Source organism: Ornithorhynchus anatinus, chromosome 19 (assembly GCF_004115215.2).
Source record: "Ornithorhynchus anatinus isolate Pmale09 chromosome 19, mOrnAna1.pri.v4, whole genome shotgun sequence".
Taxonomy (NCBI): Eukaryota; Metazoa; Chordata; class Mammalia; order Monotremata; family Ornithorhynchidae; genus Ornithorhynchus; species Ornithorhynchus anatinus.
In genome coordinates, this window is record NC_041746.1 from 1,270,246 (window position 1) to 1,287,111 (window position 16,866).

At 50.9% G+C, this 16,866-nt stretch overlaps 1 protein-coding gene across 3 annotated transcripts; it reads left to right on the plus strand.

The window, feature by feature from the left end:
* The first annotated feature begins 174 nt into the window (after positions 1 to 174).
* GGPS1 (geranylgeranyl diphosphate synthase 1) lies at positions 175 to 16,635 on the plus strand. 3 transcript variants are annotated; one of them, XM_039914787.1, is made up of 5 exons: positions 533 to 1,303; positions 1,684 to 1,738; positions 6,688 to 6,783; positions 13,596 to 13,666; positions 13,886 to 16,635. In XM_039914787.1, exons 3-5 carry the CDS (start codon positions 6,714 to 6,716, stop codon positions 14,648 to 14,650), a joined length of 906 nt encoding a protein of 301 aa, XP_039770721.1. In that variant the 5' UTR covers positions 533 to 1,303; positions 1,684 to 1,738; positions 6,688 to 6,713; the 3' UTR covers positions 14,651 to 16,635. The 3 variants fall into 3 exon arrangements, with proteins under 3 accessions (XP_007668506.1, XP_039770721.1, XP_001512343.1); XM_007670316.3 differs by lacking the exons at positions 533 to 1,303; positions 1,684 to 1,738 and adding an exon at positions 175 to 370; XM_001512293.4 differs by having other exon boundaries at positions 533 to 1,738.
* The last annotated feature ends 231 nt before the right edge of the window (positions 16,636 to 16,866 follow it).

Here is a 16,866-nt window from a genome sequence, read left to right on the forward strand (position 1 = left end):
TCCCTCAGTCCTATGGAAACGGAAAGTGGCGCCGCCATGCCTTCTGGGAAATGTAGTTCGGACCCCCCGCGCGCCGCCCGTCGTCGCCCGCGCGAGGACTCCAAGTCCCGGCAGGCCCCGCGACGGGCGGGGAGGGGGGGGAAGAGGAGGAGGAGGGAGACGACCCCGGGGGCGGCGCCTGCGCAGTGCGTCGGGGATGGCGCATTTTCTCGGCCCCCAATAATGCGGCGGCGCCGGCGGCTGAGCAGGGCGGGCTGGCTGAGAGGGAGGGGTTTCGCTCGAAACCCACGAGGCGGGGGGGACGGGGTGGGTTCCGAGGCGGCGGCGGCGGCGGCTCCGTTCTACCGGCGGCGACCGAAGGACCCGGATGGTGAGGCTAAAAGGGGGGGGGGGGGGCAGCAGGAGGGACAGGACAAAGACCCGGATGTTGAACCGGTTATGGAGGCGGGCGAAGAGGACCGGCCCACCAACCGCCTCGGCCTCGTGTCGGGGGTGGGGAGGGGGGGGGAGATGATGATGATTTCCCCCTCTCCACGTCGTTGGAAACCCCTTCGTCGTTAGCGTTTACCGGCAGGCCCGAGCCCACGTCACCCTGGCCCACCCCCTCCCGTCGACCGCAGCGCTTAGGACAGGGCCTGGCACCTCGCGAGGGCTTAACCCCTGTCGCGACTAGCTGCCCACCCCTCTCCGAGTCGGGGAAAGGGTGTTTGGCGCGTAGTCGGCGCTTAACCGAGCCGTCCTCGTTATTAGGCCCCGTCCGAAAAGATGATAATCATAACGTTGGTATTCGTTAAGCGCTCAGTATGTGCAGAGCACGGTTCTAAGCGCTGGGGGTGATGCTTTGCCCTCGTCTTCTCGGAGGCGAAGGTGGCCAGGGCGGTGTTTTCGCCCCACTTCTAATAATGATGGTATTTGTTCAGCGCCTACTACGCCCCAGGCGCTGTACTGAGCGTTGGGGTGGATAATAGGTGTGTTTTGGTGAGCGCTCGCTATGAGCGCCGGGGTGGATAACATCGTGGTGGGGGTGGAGCGCTTAGTAAGTGCCAAGCGCTGTACTGGACGCTGGGGTGAGCGGAGGTCATCAGGTCCCCCGTTTAAGGGGGAAAGGGTGTCCCTTTGGGAAAAGACAGTTTGGTTTATTGCCCGCCTAGGCCGTGAGGTCGTTGCGGGCAGGAACGTGTCTGTTCTTGGACTCTCCCAAGCGCTTAGTCCAGTGCTCTGCACCCAGCTAGCGCGCGGTAAATACGATGGACCGAGCGAATGGACGGATCAGCCGAGCTGGGAGTTTCCTCCTTTGGCCCCAGTGAGTGGAGGGGAAGGAAGTCCGCCGGGTTTCCGACGACATTCACCGGCTGCCTTTCCTCCGAGGGTTAAAAGTTGAAGAAAACGCAGCGGTGGAAAAGAACAAGGAGCCTGATTCCGGGGCTCGCCCCTTTTGATGGTATCTGTGGGAGCGCCGACTGTGTGCCGGGCGCTGTTCCGAGCCCTTGTGCTGGCCCCGCTGCCGTTTTCCGCCTCCCCGTCGTCCCGGGCGCAGAACTGGAGATGTATTAGACGAGGGGGAGACGTGAGTCAGCAGGCCGAGCCTCAGTCCTACGGCAGGGAGCGATTTAGGGGCAGTCTCAGGAGGAGGAGTGGCAGACTTCATTGCCAGCTCCCCTTTTAACTCGCCCTCTTTGTTAGGAAAGGCTGGAGGACACGCTCTTGGCCGGGCCCGGGTCGTGGCCCCGATTTGCCGGTAAGTGTGATCGCCGCGCCGCTGGACAGGTGTCTCCGGCCCCTCCGAAACCGGGCTCGTCTCTCGGGCCCGACCACACAGTCGAAGCCGCCCGACCTCTGGGCCGCCGAACGGCCCCGACCACTCGCCATCGAGAGTAGGAGGGGTGGGAGGGCGAGAGGATCCCGAGGTTGGTCTCCGGCCGGGCCTTCCGTTCGGCTTTGCAGACGGCTGGCGTGAATCCCGGGGTCGGCAGAATCTGCCCGCAGAAGGGTATCACCCGGTCGGAGCCGGGGTGCAGAATGCAGATGGCAGGTGAAGTCTCCGGGATTTCCGTGGAAGAGGCTTTGGGAATCACGAGGGTGGTGTGGGTTTCCATTTTAAGGCGGTGGCGGGGCCAGCAGGAGTAAAACCGATAAACCGCAGTCGGTGCACAGCGATCTCAGCCGCGCTGCGCTCCGTAAGGACAGCTTTTTGATAAACCAAGGAGTTTGACAACGAAAGGCACTTCCAGCGGCAGGGAAGTGGACGTAGTTGACAAGTGAGGAACACCGCTTTTAGTGCTCAGTGGCCTACCTTTTGGGGTGGGTTAAAGCAGGTCGACTGTGCCGGTCTCCCTCTGGAAAAAGATATCACTTCTGTTTGCTGGCGTAGAAAAAGCAGCCCGTTCAAGGTGTCTAGAGTTGACCTGATACAAAGGGGCAAGGTAGAGTTTCTAATTTATGTTTTATTTGCACGGGAGGCCTGCCACTATTTCATTCAGATCTTGTCCCGTAGCGGCTTCATTAATTTTCCCGACGTCCTTCTAATGTCGCGTGTGTGGGATGTGCATCGAGGGCCCCGCTTTCGGGTTGGAAGGCCCGCTTTTTCCGTCTATGTGACGGCAACATTTCAGAGGTAAAGGAAAACAGCAAATAACACGGCCCTTGTAGCAGAGTGGCTTTAATACAAGCCTTCCGGGTCCTAAGGAATTGAAGATCAAGGATTGCAAATGCAGTGTGCTCTTCTCAAAACCCAGAGTGCCCATTTAAAAAAAGCGGCTGCAAATGGCCCTGTTTAGCGTGACCTTCTCCGCGATGCAGAGAATTTCTGCTGGTGGCAGGAGCCTTGATTTGATCTGGTGTGAGTACTCCGGGCCTCAGGAGTGAACGAGTATTTTTCAGCCTTACGTGCTTTTTTATTCACAGCCTCTCACATCTGGCAGCACCTTCTATTAAATCAAACGCTTATATTCTAGTCAAGGTTAGAATGGTGGCAAAGCCTCTCGAGGGACACTGTCAGAGTCTCTTAGCCCCAAACCAGGACTGGCCATATACCACCGTGCGCAGTTTGTTTGGCGCCAAATACAGACGGTTCCATCGTATTCGAAACATCTACGAACTCCAAGGCCTGTGGGAGAACAGCTTAGCTAATGCAGAGACCAAGGCAGATGGGCCGGAGACCCGCGATCCTTGAACATGCGCTCCCTGCCTCCGCTTGCCCGTATCCCAAGAAAGCACCTTAGGGAATGCGTCTGCTGTCCTCTCCCAAGCGCTTAGCACAGCGCGCTGCCCAGAGTAAATACGTACCATCGATGATGACGACGGGGGTGCATGGGGCGGGAACCTCGGTTTCCTGGTGGTGCAGAAAGAGGACGGGACTGGAAGTCAGGAGACCGAGGCTCTCGTCCCAGCTCGACCACTGGCCCGGTGTGTGACTCGGGGCAAGTCACATTAACCTCCTGGGCCTCAGTTTCTCCATCTATAAAATGGGGCTGATCGTTCCTGCCTTCCCTTACCTCACATGGCCTGCTGGGGGCAAAATGACAAACATAAAGCTACTCTAAAAAAAATGGAGAAGGCAATATACTAAAAACTTAAGTATTTACTCCACCGCGCTCGTAATTTATTTCGTATTAATGTCTTTCTCCCCCTCTAGACTGTAAGCTAAGTTTTGGTTAGCGAAAGTGTCTACCCATTCGGTTGCATTAGACTCTCCCAAGGGCTTACTCAGTGCTCTGCACACAGTCAGCGCTCATTAAATACCATCGATGGTGGTTTAGGGGCAGAGAGCAAAACCTTCGATCCATTACTCAGTGCTCGGCAGACAGGGAAAGTGTACACCAATTCCGTTGCATGCTACTCTCCCAAATGCTCACTCGGTGCTCTGCACACGGTCAACGCTCATTAACTTACCACTGATGATGCTTTGGAGGCAGAGAGCAAAGCAGTCATTCCAACCCTCATTAACATCTTCTGGTGCTGTTCATTTAGACAGACATCTAAGGGGGTCTCTGAGCTTAACCTCACCCCCGCAGTCATGGGTAGTAATTATCTTGTAATCCTTTCCATCAGCCTCCCAAATCGGACACTTTCCCATAGGAGGCAGCAAAGACTTCTAGGTCAATTTTTTTCCAAAGTGAAATCTCCGGAATGAGTGAGAGAGCCTTTCGGGCCAGGTGCTAGTCCTGGGGGTGGTGGGAGGTAGGGGAGGAGTCGGGACTGATGAGAAAAGAAAATGAACCTAAGCTGCCAAGGGAATGGTCCTGAGGGAAAAGAAAGGGCGGTAGGTGGGAAAACAACAGAGACCCAGAGACTTGAGGTTAGTATGCAGGGACAAGTTAGTGGTCAAAAGGGAGAGGATCCTAAAAAAATAGAGTTGGGTGTCAAATATCCTTGCTGGAAAAACAGGGAATGCTAATCTAAGAAAAAATACAAAACAAAAAAACAAAACAGTGGACTTGAAAGCTTGTGGAAGAACAGAAACATGATAATAATTCTGGTATTTGTTAAGGGAAGGAAAGGAGGTGAAGAGCTCTGACCCCTTCAGCTCATGGGACATATGTAATTTTTTAATTGGAATATTGATCTGGAAATTTGGTCTTTTCATCCCGATTGTGTTTCCCAAGCACTCAATACAGTGCCCGGGCCCAGGGCTCGCTCATGCTTAACAAATACCCCAGTTATTTCATCGCCAACTAATGATCTCCTCAGACTTCAACATGTTAATAGCACTGTACCTTGAATGACAAGGTACATCATTGCCAGCTTGAAGGAGAAGGGAATTCCTACTGGGAATACACAGCTAGGTTAAGGTGACTTGTTTGTGGCCATAGAAGATGGACTGTGTCCAATCCAATTTGCTTGTATTCATCCCAGTGCTTAGTACAGTGCCTGGCATAGCATAAGCGCTTAAATACCACAATCATATGATTATTATTTCTACGCACTCCTCTGCATTCCTTAGTCACAATTTTATTAGATTGTAAAATCCTCGTGCCTTTGGCTTCTATCAGATCAGTGCTCAGATCACACAGTCCATACTGAGAGGCAGTGTGGCACAGGAGAAAGAGAACAGTCTGTAGGTTTTAATCCTGACTCTGCCACTTGCCTACTCTGTGACCGGGGGCAAGTCGCTTAACTTCTCCGGACCTCAGTTTCCTCATCTGTAAAATGGGGATTAAATAGTTGTTCCCCCTCCCCTTTAGACTGGGAGGCCCGTTTGGGACAGGAATTGTGACCGACCTGATTGACCTGTATCAACCCCTGTGCCTAGCGGGAGGGCTCGGCGCATAGTAAGATCTTAACAAATACCACTATTTTAATTTTTTTATGGAATTTGTCAAAGTCGTATTATGTGTCAAACACTCTTCTAAGTGCTGGGGTAGATAAGAGTTAATTAGGTTGGACTTAGTCCCTGTCCTGCGAGGAGCTCACAGTCTAAGTAGGAAGGAGAAGAAAGAAAACTGAGGCACATAGAATAATAATAATGATGATGATGGTATTTGCTAAGCACATAATATGTGCCAAGCACTGTTCTGAGCATGGGGGTAGATACAAAGTTATCAGGTTGTCCCATGTGGGGCTCACAGTCTTAATCCCCATTTTACACATGAGGTAACTGAGGCACAGAGAGGTTCAGGGACTTACCCAAAGTCACATAGCTGATAAATGGTGGAGCTGGGATTAGAACCCACAGCCTCTGACTTCCAAGCCCGAGCTCTTTCCATTAGGCCACGCTGCTTCTCACGATTGTGATGATGATGATGATGATGATGATGATGATGATGATGATCAAAGGGAACTCATTTCACAAGTCTCCTTCTTTTCCCTCCATTCCCACCACCACTACTCTGAGATATACAACAAACCTAGAAATTTTGAGGACATGATCCATGGGCGAGGGAACTCTGGAAGCTCAGGAATTGAATCAAAGCTTGATTTCCTAGCTCTAAACTTATTCCGGTAAGAATACCGGTTGAGTCGGGTATCTGAGGGAGACCAATGAAGGCAACCAAGGACAGAAAAACGTTAATGAAGAAAAATAAAACATCTTTATAAAGAAAAAGCACATGGGAGAAAATGTGGAAACACAGAAGAACGGCAAAAACTACTGCTGAAGTGCAGTGTGATTAAATAATTGCACTGAAACAATTCCATGATTCAGGCTGGAGAATCTGAATTGAGAGGAGGAAACTTTGCAGTGCAATGCATTGGTTTTTCTTATTTAAAAAGATACTTCCTTTTCTTTCCCGAGCATGTGGGGGCAACTGTATCAATTTGTTACATATATAATAGACTTAATTCGTAGTGAACCTAACTCAATTTTTTTGTTAGTGAAAAGGTAGCTTTTGTGGAGTGATAGGTCTGAAAAACCCTGTTTAACCTTGAAGATGATTGATTTTACTGTGAATAAAGTCGTAGAAAACAAAAAACCTAGATTCAGCAAAATAAAAATAAAAATCTTAGTGTCATTTTATTTGGTTTCCTAGCCTAAAGTACATACTTAGCCAGTTCAGTGTTTTCATGGCAGCTGGGTTTTGGGGTTTCTTTTTTTTAAAGCCTGCCCTAATGAGCCCCAGGATTACCTTTGGAAGGGCCCAGGGCAAATGACTCACGCCTGAAAAGTTCTTTCATTTATTGTTTCCGCCGATTTCTCACACAACTACTGTCTCGGTTCGAATGTCTAACTAGGTGTCCTTCTTTTAACAGGTCAGCTCTTCTGAACTCCAGAAAGAATGGAAGTTACCCAAGAAGCATCAGAACGAATTCTTCTAGAACCCTACAAGTACTTACTTCAGTTACCAGGTACCTTCTGCCATAGCACCTTATGTCCTGCACAGAGCCGGTTTTCGGCGAATATCGTCGGCCGACCGGTCGGGCTTCAGTTCCGTGGTCTGCATCTAGGCGTCCAGTAGATACTGTTGAAATGTTCTCAGATTAGCATAAGAGCTTGTAAATTCACTCCTCACTACTTGTGAATTTCACTACTCACTTGTGAGAGGTGAAATTCATCTTCCGCTTGAAATTTACAAAGACGAAATTAAAGAGGCGAGTCTCTGCATCCCTCAGGTGAACCAGCAAGCCTCATGGATTCTGTTATGGGTTCGGATTTTATTTCCTAGAACTGCCACACGTTACTAGAGACGGGTTTTCTTTTTTTATAATTGCCGTACATTTTTGGAGAATATCAGAGATGTGAGCATCTCTTTCCCATTCAGTTTTGTCAGGGAATCGATCACTCGCTAGTGTTTTCAGCGTCACTGACATCCTCCAGAATGAGTGATGTGTTGAGACGGTAAACTTTTAGGAGGTGTGGAAGTACCAGGTGGTTATGGCTAAAATTACCAATATCCCCTCCCCATTAACATGTCATTTTGACTTCTACTATTTTTAGATTAAGTCCCAACAAGATATACAAGGTGCGAACACTTCCTCAAGGAGGCTAGGGTTTCCTAAAATTTCATTTAGAAGGATGACATTTCCTAGAGGTTGATAACCACGAGTACTGTCCCTTTCATTATTTTTGGACCAGTCAGTCGAATTTATTGAGCGCTTACTGTGCACAGGACACTGTACTAAGCACTGGGAAGAGTACAATAGAACATCATTAGTAGACGCATTCCCTGCCCACGGTGAGCTTACAGTGGAGGAGCCCACAGAGACGAATTGTGAGCGGGATGGATAGGGAAAGTGAGAAGAGCAAGTGAGGGAATCACACCCCCCTCGCCTCCCTGTTCAGCCTTTCCGGTCTGCTCTCCTCTTTGCCTTGTTGGGAGCAGGAGGGAAGGACAAGATGAACTGTAACCTCGCTAAAAGCAGCCAGAGCCAGGCTCTGAGCTGCCCCTCTTTGAGAATCCTGGGAAGAGACTTGGGGTGGAGAGGGAGCGATCCAAAACACCAGTTTAGTCCCCCGAATCGGTCACCTTGGCACCCTCTGCTCATCCTTGGGCCTCGGGAGGGGTGGTTTGAGGTTAGAAGGCGGGGAGGCCCCTGTTCCTTCCCAGCTCTCTTGCTACCCTGAGAGCAGACTCGAGCTCTGGGCAGTGCCATACTTTGTCCCGGCATGCTTCCGCCCACCTTGCTTCCCAAGGATGGGGAGAGGATGGCGGGCTGAGGCCGCAGCCGTTTCCGCCTCGCGTCCTAAGTCTGTGTTATGGGGTGAGGAAGAGAGAGGGTCCCAGAGAGACGACAGCGCCTAGCAGCAGTTTGAGAGTCTTTCAGGCTGGTTGTCCGGGGCCCCTCTAACCCCATCCCAACCCTGCCTCAAGAACCACACGCCCCAGTTCTGGGTTCCTCCTCCCAGCCCTTCATGGCTCGCTCAATGCAAGAGGGACGACAAGAGGAACCAAATTACTTTTCTCTGTAAAATTATGGTACTTGTTAAGCACTTACTATGTGCCCAGCACTGTTCTAAGCGCTGGGATCCCCTGTCAGTCCCTCCAGGCAAGGGTTTGGCCTTCGACAGTGGCAACCGGACTCTTGCAGGAACAGGATGACGGTTGCTCCACTTGACATCCGTCCAAATCATTAGAGCAGCGTGGGAGGCAGCAGGGCCTAGGGGAAAGAGCACGAGACTGAGAATCAGGGGACTTGGGATCTAATTCCAGCTCTGCTGCTGACCCTGCTGGGTGATCGGGGACAAGTCACAAACTCTTTGAGCCTCAGTTTCTTCCTCTGTACACTGGAGATAAGATACTTATTCTCCCTCGCTCTTAGACCCTGAGCCCTTGGGGGACCTGTGCCCGACCCAATTATCTGTTTCGACCTCACCGTTGAGCACAGAACTTTGGCATATAGACCGGAAATCCTATGAGGGCAGGGACTGTTTAATCGATCGATGGATCAGTGGTTTGTACTGAGCGCTTCCTACGTGCAGAGCACTAATACTAAGCACTTGGAAGAGCACAATACGACAGAATTAGCAAAATGAGCTTCCAATCCCCATCAAACTCAAGGTGACTTCCGGCATGGGCAATTTCACACGGTAACAAATTCCCATGTTCTTAGGGAAGCAGCGTGGCTCAGTGGAAAAGAGCCCGGGCTTGGGAGTCAGAGGTCATGGGTTCGAATCCCAGCTCTGCCACTTGGCAGCTGTGTGACTGTGGGCAAGGCACTTCACTTCTCTGTGCCTCAGTTCCCTCATCTGGAAAATGGGGATGAAGATTGTAAGCCTCACATGGGAAGACCTGATGACCCTGTATCTACCCCAGCGCTTAGAACAGTGCTCTGCACATAGTAAGCGCTTAACAAATACCAACATTATTATTATTATTACCACCCGCTGGGTGAAGAAGTGTTTCCTTCTGTTGGGAACCTGACCCCTTCAAGCCTCAGCACATGTAAGCCCTTGTGCTGTCGTTGTGGGATTTTAATTCTAAACCTGCCCTGTCCACACCCTTCATGCTTCTGTACCTTCAACTCCTATCCCTCCTCAGATGTAATCTTTTCAGTCTGAAGATCCCTGATCTGTAAACTTAAAGAAGTCGGTGTCAGAGCTGATTAACACCCAGCTCTACCGTGCCTAGTAGCAGACGGCTAGTTGAAGTGCGTGGATTCAAATCCAGAAATAATTCTGGATTCGAGATGACCAAACCGAGACTGTTCTCTTAAATTTGGACTTCCCAAACTGCAGTGCCCCTTCCAGATTATATTTTTCTTTGTAAAGCACTCGTGCAGGGCTCCACAAACGCTGGCTTAAGTTAAACAGAAATGCCACTTGTTGAATGCTCTCTGCCTTTGCCTGTGCATAATGTGTTCCGACTTAATTGTTTGCGTTCAGTTTAATATCTCTGACTCCTAGGATAATCTCGACTTCACTGAACAGTACTTGAATCTGTGTTTATCAGATGTGCCTATAATGTCCCTGAAGTCGTGTATTCATTTATCAAATCTGTAAGTAAAAGCATAAACGCAGTCTCCAAGGTTTTTCTTTTCCCTTCCCCTGCTGAGAAAGCCCCAGGATAGGCGAGAAACGAACCTTAGACGAGGCCATTCCTCACCGTCCCACCAGCCGACGTCACCCCCGTGCCCTTTTTCGGTCGAGGCAGACACGGGTGTTGATACCGGGCCCTTTGGTTAGGCACAGATGGTACTGGAGTGGTGACGTCCTCCAGGGTAGTGTCGTGACTTGCCTGGCTAGATCCCGAAGGAGTGGACTGCACGAAGCACGTAGATAAACTGTGATTGGAAAGGGGGAAAGAACTGGTTGTCATGGTAGCATTGACTAGGAAAGAGGACCTGGAGACCAGATTGAGGTTGCTAGGCAAGAGCCTGAGGTCCAGCGGCCTCTGTGATAACCTCCCCTGAAATGGCGCCGTTGCCACGGGCAGGTCCTGAGACCCCGTGGCTGACTCGATGCAGAGGGGGAGGGGAGAAGCCCCTCAGAGACGGGGTGGCTTTGGAGGGGAGACGGAGCTTGTGCCGGAGGGTTGGTGTTCCACCCGAACCAAAAGGGTGGCCCCGAAACCCAGGATGGGAGAGCGGTTTTCAAATGAAACTCAAGGTGACCCCCCCGCCCCCCCCCCCCCCCCCCCCGGGGAGTGCAAGTGACCACCAGGCCCAGGCTGAGACGGCCTCAAAAAGGGAGATAGCAAAAGGGCTTTGGTTGGGTTGCCAGGGAGCTTTGGAAGGAAGACTGCAGGGGATCCGAGGTCAGTGAGGAAGACCACTTAAACTGGTATCTGTTGAGTGCTTACTATGTGCCAAGCACTGGATTTGAGATAAGATAACCCCCACTGGGTTTGGGGGGTTTTTTGGTATTTGTTAGCACTTACTAACAAACGAGGGGATCACAGTCCTAAGTCAGAGGGCAAACAGGTATTGAATCCCCGTTCTGTAGATGAAGAAACTGAGGCACGGCGAAGTGACTTGCCCAGGGTCACTCAGCAGGCAGGTGGAGGAGCTGGCATTAGAAGCCAGGTCCTCCAACTCCCAGGCCTCTGCTCTCTCCACTAGACCACGCTGCCTCTCAGGGAGGCTGATTCCCTCTCACCTTCCGTGTCTCCGACGCCTCCACTGCCCAAGTGTCCTGCACAGATCCAGCTTGCAGGGTCGCTGCATCCTACTTTCGCTTCGAGAGATCTTGGCAAGTGGAGCAGCTGTCCTGTAGAATGGCAGAGACAGTCCTAGAAATAGCATTTGTTGAGCACCTAACGAGTGCAGGGTCCTCTGCCAAGTCCTCGGGCAGTGCAAAACAAAAATCGGACACACTTACCGCCCGAAAGGAGCTTAAACCCTAAAGAGAGACGGGCATTAAAGAGATTTAGAAAATGGCCATTATGAGCTTGGTGCTCTCTTACCCTTTTCTTCTGATGCTTTTGTCAAAGCTGGGCAATTCCTGGCTCTTCAAAATCACTAGCTCAACCCCCACCTAGTTTTGTAGCTTTATGTCTTGTAGAAAGAGTGCCTTTTGTCAGCCCCTCAAAAATACGGTCTTTGTTTTTAGAAGGCTAAACAAAAAGTTGTTCTAGATGCTATTGGCTTGCTGGGGTCTTTTTTTTTTTAATCTTTTTTGTATACTAGCCTCATCCGAAGGCTATTTTTAACATTTGACACAGTTCATTCATCTCAAGGGCTAAATCTTGTTTGTGAAACAGCAGTTAAATACTAACCCTACAATTACTAAGAGTTCACCACAAAATAATCTACATTGTTTGCCTTACAGGGAGATTAAAGAGAGATTGGAAGCAGAATTTCTTGTTTACAGGGGACACTCAATTAGTCTCACTAATGAAGTGGTGGGGGGTTGATGTCAATGATGGAAAATCCCTGATACTCACACATTTTCCTACTGGCCTCGCCGACGAGGGAAAGAGAGCAGTTCTTAGATTCCCGGGGCTGGCAGGGCTGGTTTCAGAATCTCCTTGGGAGCCTGCCAAAGGGAAGAGATTTTCTTCACCATCCCACCCGGGTCAGGGGTAAATCCGGGTCGGCTGCTGGGGAAATCCCGCTTTTAGCAGAGGCCCCATGGGTGAAAAAGGCACAATGTGCAGACATTCTGGGAGGGTGAGGGAAGTCTTTTGGGGGTTTTTTTGGTATTTGTTAGCACTTACTATATGCCAGGCACCGTGTCCTAAGCGCGGGGGTAGATAGAAGCTGATCGGGTTGGACCCAGTCCACGTGGGACTCACTGTCTTCATCCCCATTTTCCAGATGAGGTAACTGAGGCCCAGGGAAGCCAAGTGACTTTCCCCAAGGTCACACAGCAGACGAGCGGCGGATCCACAACTGGAACCCAGGTCCTTCTGACTCCCGGGCTCTATCCGTTTCACCACACTGCTTCTTCTCGGTGTTATCCGAGTAGCCTGGCTCCCCGCTCTCCCCCCAAATTGGCTTTGACATCCCCTGCTCGGCAGGTTGCATGCCCTCTCGTTTTCCTCTCAGATACGGTGGAATTGATTCCTTAGACCCAAATTGGGCGTTTTCCGCTGGAAGTCAGGGGCAGAAGCGGGCTCCTCAACAGAGCAGGGTCACAAGCACAGCATTCAAGACCTTCAATACGGAAGCATCAGGGGAGCTGGCAGTTTGGGAGTGGTGTTTGTTCTTCTTCCGCACATGTTTGGATGGGCGGCTCTCAAGTGTGTTTTGCTCAACCAAGTTCTGCAGAGCGAGCCCGGGGCCCAGCTGTGACTTCGTCCGTCCTTTTCATTAATAACCTTTCCAGAGCAGCCTAATTACGACTAAAGAAAACGGTGATTAAAGCAGATGAAGGGCCAAGAAAAAAAGAAGCTATTGTTGAAAAGGGATGGGAATGCTCTTTTGAACTTTCTCCTCATCTTTGATCTAGAACTCCGCCGTAGTAAAAGAATAAGTACAAACATAAAATTGGTGGGGGCTTTTGTTTTTTGGATGATTAAAAAGGAGCCAAGTTTACAAAAGTAATTTTCAGAGGAACACCCGAGAGGGTGTAGATGATGATGATAATAACGGTATTGGTGAAGCAGTTTGTTAGACACTGTACAGTCAGGTCGAACGCAGCCCCTGTCCCGCATGAGATTCGCAGTCGAAGTAGGCGGGAGAACGGGTGTCGAATCCCGGTTTTACAGACGATGCAAGAGAGGCCCAGAGAATACCACCCCGGAGGCAAGCGGCAGAGCTGGGATCAGAACGCAGGTTCTCTGATTCCCAGGCCCGTGCTCTTCCCAATAGCCCTCGGACCCCTCTCCATCCCAAACCCAGACCCTCGAACTCAGAGGCACCCGACCTAGTCCTCGCACCCTACAGCAGCAGAGGGGCAGTGAAGAAGAAAGCAAGGCCTCTCAGGATTTAGAACTTGGGGGACCCCGTTGTTATTGAGGATGGTGGAAAGAGTTAGGTTTGAGGATTGAAAGTTTGGGGTCTTTGATCTCTTTCCTCCTCTACTGTAGGTTCCCCTAGGCAGGGACTGTAGTAGTAACGGTACTTATTGACCACTGGTCACGGGACGACCCCCCCCCCCCCCCCCCCGTTGGACAATATTTCTAAGCCAGAACGGTACAAGTGCAAAACGGGATGTGTCTGCGATGAGAAGCGCTGCTGAAGAAATGATAGATTATAAGCACTTGTTTAAATAAAATTATTTACATTTTTGGAATAAAATTATTCATATCTGATGGAGAAATTTTATAATGTAATTTCAGGGAAACAAGTGAGAACAAAACTTTCCCAGGCCTTCAATCACTGGCTGAATGTTCCAGAAGACAAGAAACAGGTATTTTCTTTTAGTATTCGGGAGAACAGTTGTGAAGGGGAACTATAGTTTTCTGCGTTCAAGCCACGGCTCCACAAATTCTAAATATCGCTCTCCGCTCCAGCTGCCTATAAAAGAAGGGCGAATGGGCCAAGGTCGAGCCCCGAGAGAAAACCCAAAGTTCAAAAACGACGACCTCAGGGACCGCGCCGTGACTAGCTTTCTCTTTGGTCCGCACAGGTGATCATCGAAGTGACGGAGATGTTGCACAACGCCAGCTTGCTCATCGACGACATCGAAGACAACTCCAAGCTACGCCGGGGCTTCCCCGTGGCCCACAGCATCTACGGCATTCCGTCCGTCATCAATTCCGCCAATTACGTCTATTTCCTGGGCCTGGAAAAGGTCTTGACGCTCGATCACCCCGACGCGGTGAAACTCTTCACGCGCCAGCTCCTGGAACTCCACCAGGGCCAAGGGCTGGATATTTACTGGCGGGATAATTACACGTGCCCCACCGAAGAGGAGTACAGGGCCATGGTGCTGCAGAAGACGGGCGGCCTCTTCGGCTTGGCGGTGGGGCTCATGCAGCTGTTCTCCAGCTACAAAGAAGATCTAAAGCCGCTCCTCGACACCCTCGGCCTCTTTTTCCAAATCAGAGATGACTACGCGAACCTTCACTCCAAGGAGTACAGCGAGAACAAAAGCTTCTGCGAAGACCTGACGGAGGGCAAGTTTTCCTTCCCCACGATCCACGCCATCTGGTCCAGACCGGAAAGCACCCAAGTGCAGAACATCCTGCGCCAGAGGACAGAAAACGTAGACATCAAAAAGTACTGCGTCCACTACCTGGAGGACGTGGGCTCCTTCGAGTACACCCGGCAGACGCTGAAGGCGCTGGAATCGGAGGCCTATACGCAAATCGAGGCCCTCGGCGGGAATCCGGAGCTGGTGGCTCTCATTCGGCACCTGAGCAAGATGTTCCGAGAGGACGACGAAAACTAGTCCGTTCCCGACGCGGGCGGGGGCGACGCGGCTCGTTCGTCGACCTCCGGTCTCGCCCTGTAAACGGTTCCGAGCGGGGGTGGCCGGCGGGAGTAGTAGTCATCGAGCGCTTACCGTGTGCAGAACACCGCACCGAGCGCTTGGGAGAGGACGATACGAGAGAGTCGGACCGAGCTGCTAATCTTCCCCCATCCCCACTTAGATCCGGGGAAGACAGGGGCCTGAGGGAAATGGTGGGGCGGGAACCCCCCACTTCTAAGGGTTAGACTCGAAGCCCTTCCTCACCATCCCCACCAAGCCAAGGCAAGGACCCGATTGGGCTTAGGAGCCACAACTCGGTGGTGACTTAGTGGCAGGAAAGCCTCACGCCCCGTCTCACGGTACAGACTTCCCTTCCAAGGTATTTTTTAAAAGCCGCCGTCGGAACCGTCCGGTGTTATAATAATGAAGAAGCTGGACGACCGAATCTTTCAGGGGAATCGTCAGCCTTGGGCAACGTCCTCTCTCCTACTGTTTCTATCAGTATCGGTGGTCACATTATGGAAGCTGAGGCTCGTAGAATAAATCCAAAGTTTTTCAAAGCTTGTTGATTTCCCGCAGTATCCAGCTTAAAAAGCTCTGCAGAAATCCCAATTAAAGTCCTCGTTCTCACCTGTCAGTTCCCAGCTTGGATGTTTAGTTGGTATGTTCTCTGCCCAGCCAGAACTGGAATTATCTTTAAATGCACACAGAAGTAAAAATAAGAGAAGCGGCATGGCCTAGGGGAAAAAACACGGGCCTGGAGTCGGGGGACCTGGGTTCTAATCCCAGCCCTGCAAGTTGTTTGCTCTGTGAGCTTGGGCGAGTCACTTAACTTCTCTGTGCCTCCATTTACCTCATCCGCAAAACAGGGATATAATCTTCCTCCATGAGCCCCCATGCGAGACAGGAACTGCGTCCAACCTAATAAAACTCGCTTCTACCCCAGTGCTTAGTATAATGTTTGAGGTATTCTAAGTGCTTAACCAATACCATATGAAAGATGGTCTATACAGAGCACTCATATAAACCCCCCTCTAAGCTCGCTGTGGGCAGTGAACGTGTCTTATTGTTGTATGGACCCTCCCGAGCGCTTAGTACAGTGTTCTGCACAGAGTAAGCGCTCAAATACCACTGAATCGATAACCGAGTGCTTACTATTTGTCAAGCATTCTGTTAGGTCCGGGGGTAGATAGATAAGCAATCGATGGCCACTTGCTGGACGCAGACCACCGAACTGAGCGTTCGGGAGAGTACGGTCCAGTTGGTAGACGTGATTCCCCCCCTCAAGGGGCTTACAATTTAGTGGGGGAGACAGACATTAAAATAAAGGTAAACCGAGCAGACACGGTTTCTCTTCCCCCTGGGCCTGACATTTTAAAAGGAAGAATAGGAACGTTGACCTTACTTTCAGATGAGGAAACCGAAGCACGGAGCAGCAGAAAGTGATAGCTCACGGTCACACGGTAGACAGGCAACTGAGCTGGGTCTCGACTCCCAGGTTCAGATTGGCTTCACCTTGGCCAATCACTTCCGCAACCCCAAAGCTTGGGGACTGGGTGATTTCGGAGTGGGATTTAAGCCAAATGTCAGTGCCCCAAGGTGATGGCTGTTAAGAAAGCACAGAGATCCAGAGGGTCCCGCCTCAGGAAATAAGCCCCTCGGTCTGACTTTTGACTCCCAGCAATCTCTCCAATCCCCCGCCGAATCTAGAATCGCTCTCCGTCCAGCCGGTAGAATCAAAGGCCCCCGCATCGCCTCAGGCCCCAACTCTGAAAATAGGAAACCAGCTCCGTGGCTGATGGAACAAGGAGCCAGGGAGTCGTGGCTACGGCCAAAACTTTCCCAGGCTTTGGAATCGAGGGCATGGCCTCCTGCCCCTCACCGAGGTAGATGGGCAGACCGAGGAGGTGGCCCTGACGATTCGGAAAACAAATGAAAATAATAAACACAAACCTCCCAAAGTGGTTGGACTTAGAGTGGTTTATTGAAATAAATTTTAAAAATGACTAAGAATGGAACGCGATAACCCACATAGCAGAATAAATATCGAGTCGAATTTTCTCACCAGAGAAGGATTAGTTGAATCAGACAAGGGGGGTAGGGAAAGAGTATTGGGAACAAGAGGTGATTGGCATCAGGCGGTAATTCGGTCGATCAATAATAGTACTTACTGAGCGCCTACTATGTGGAGAGCA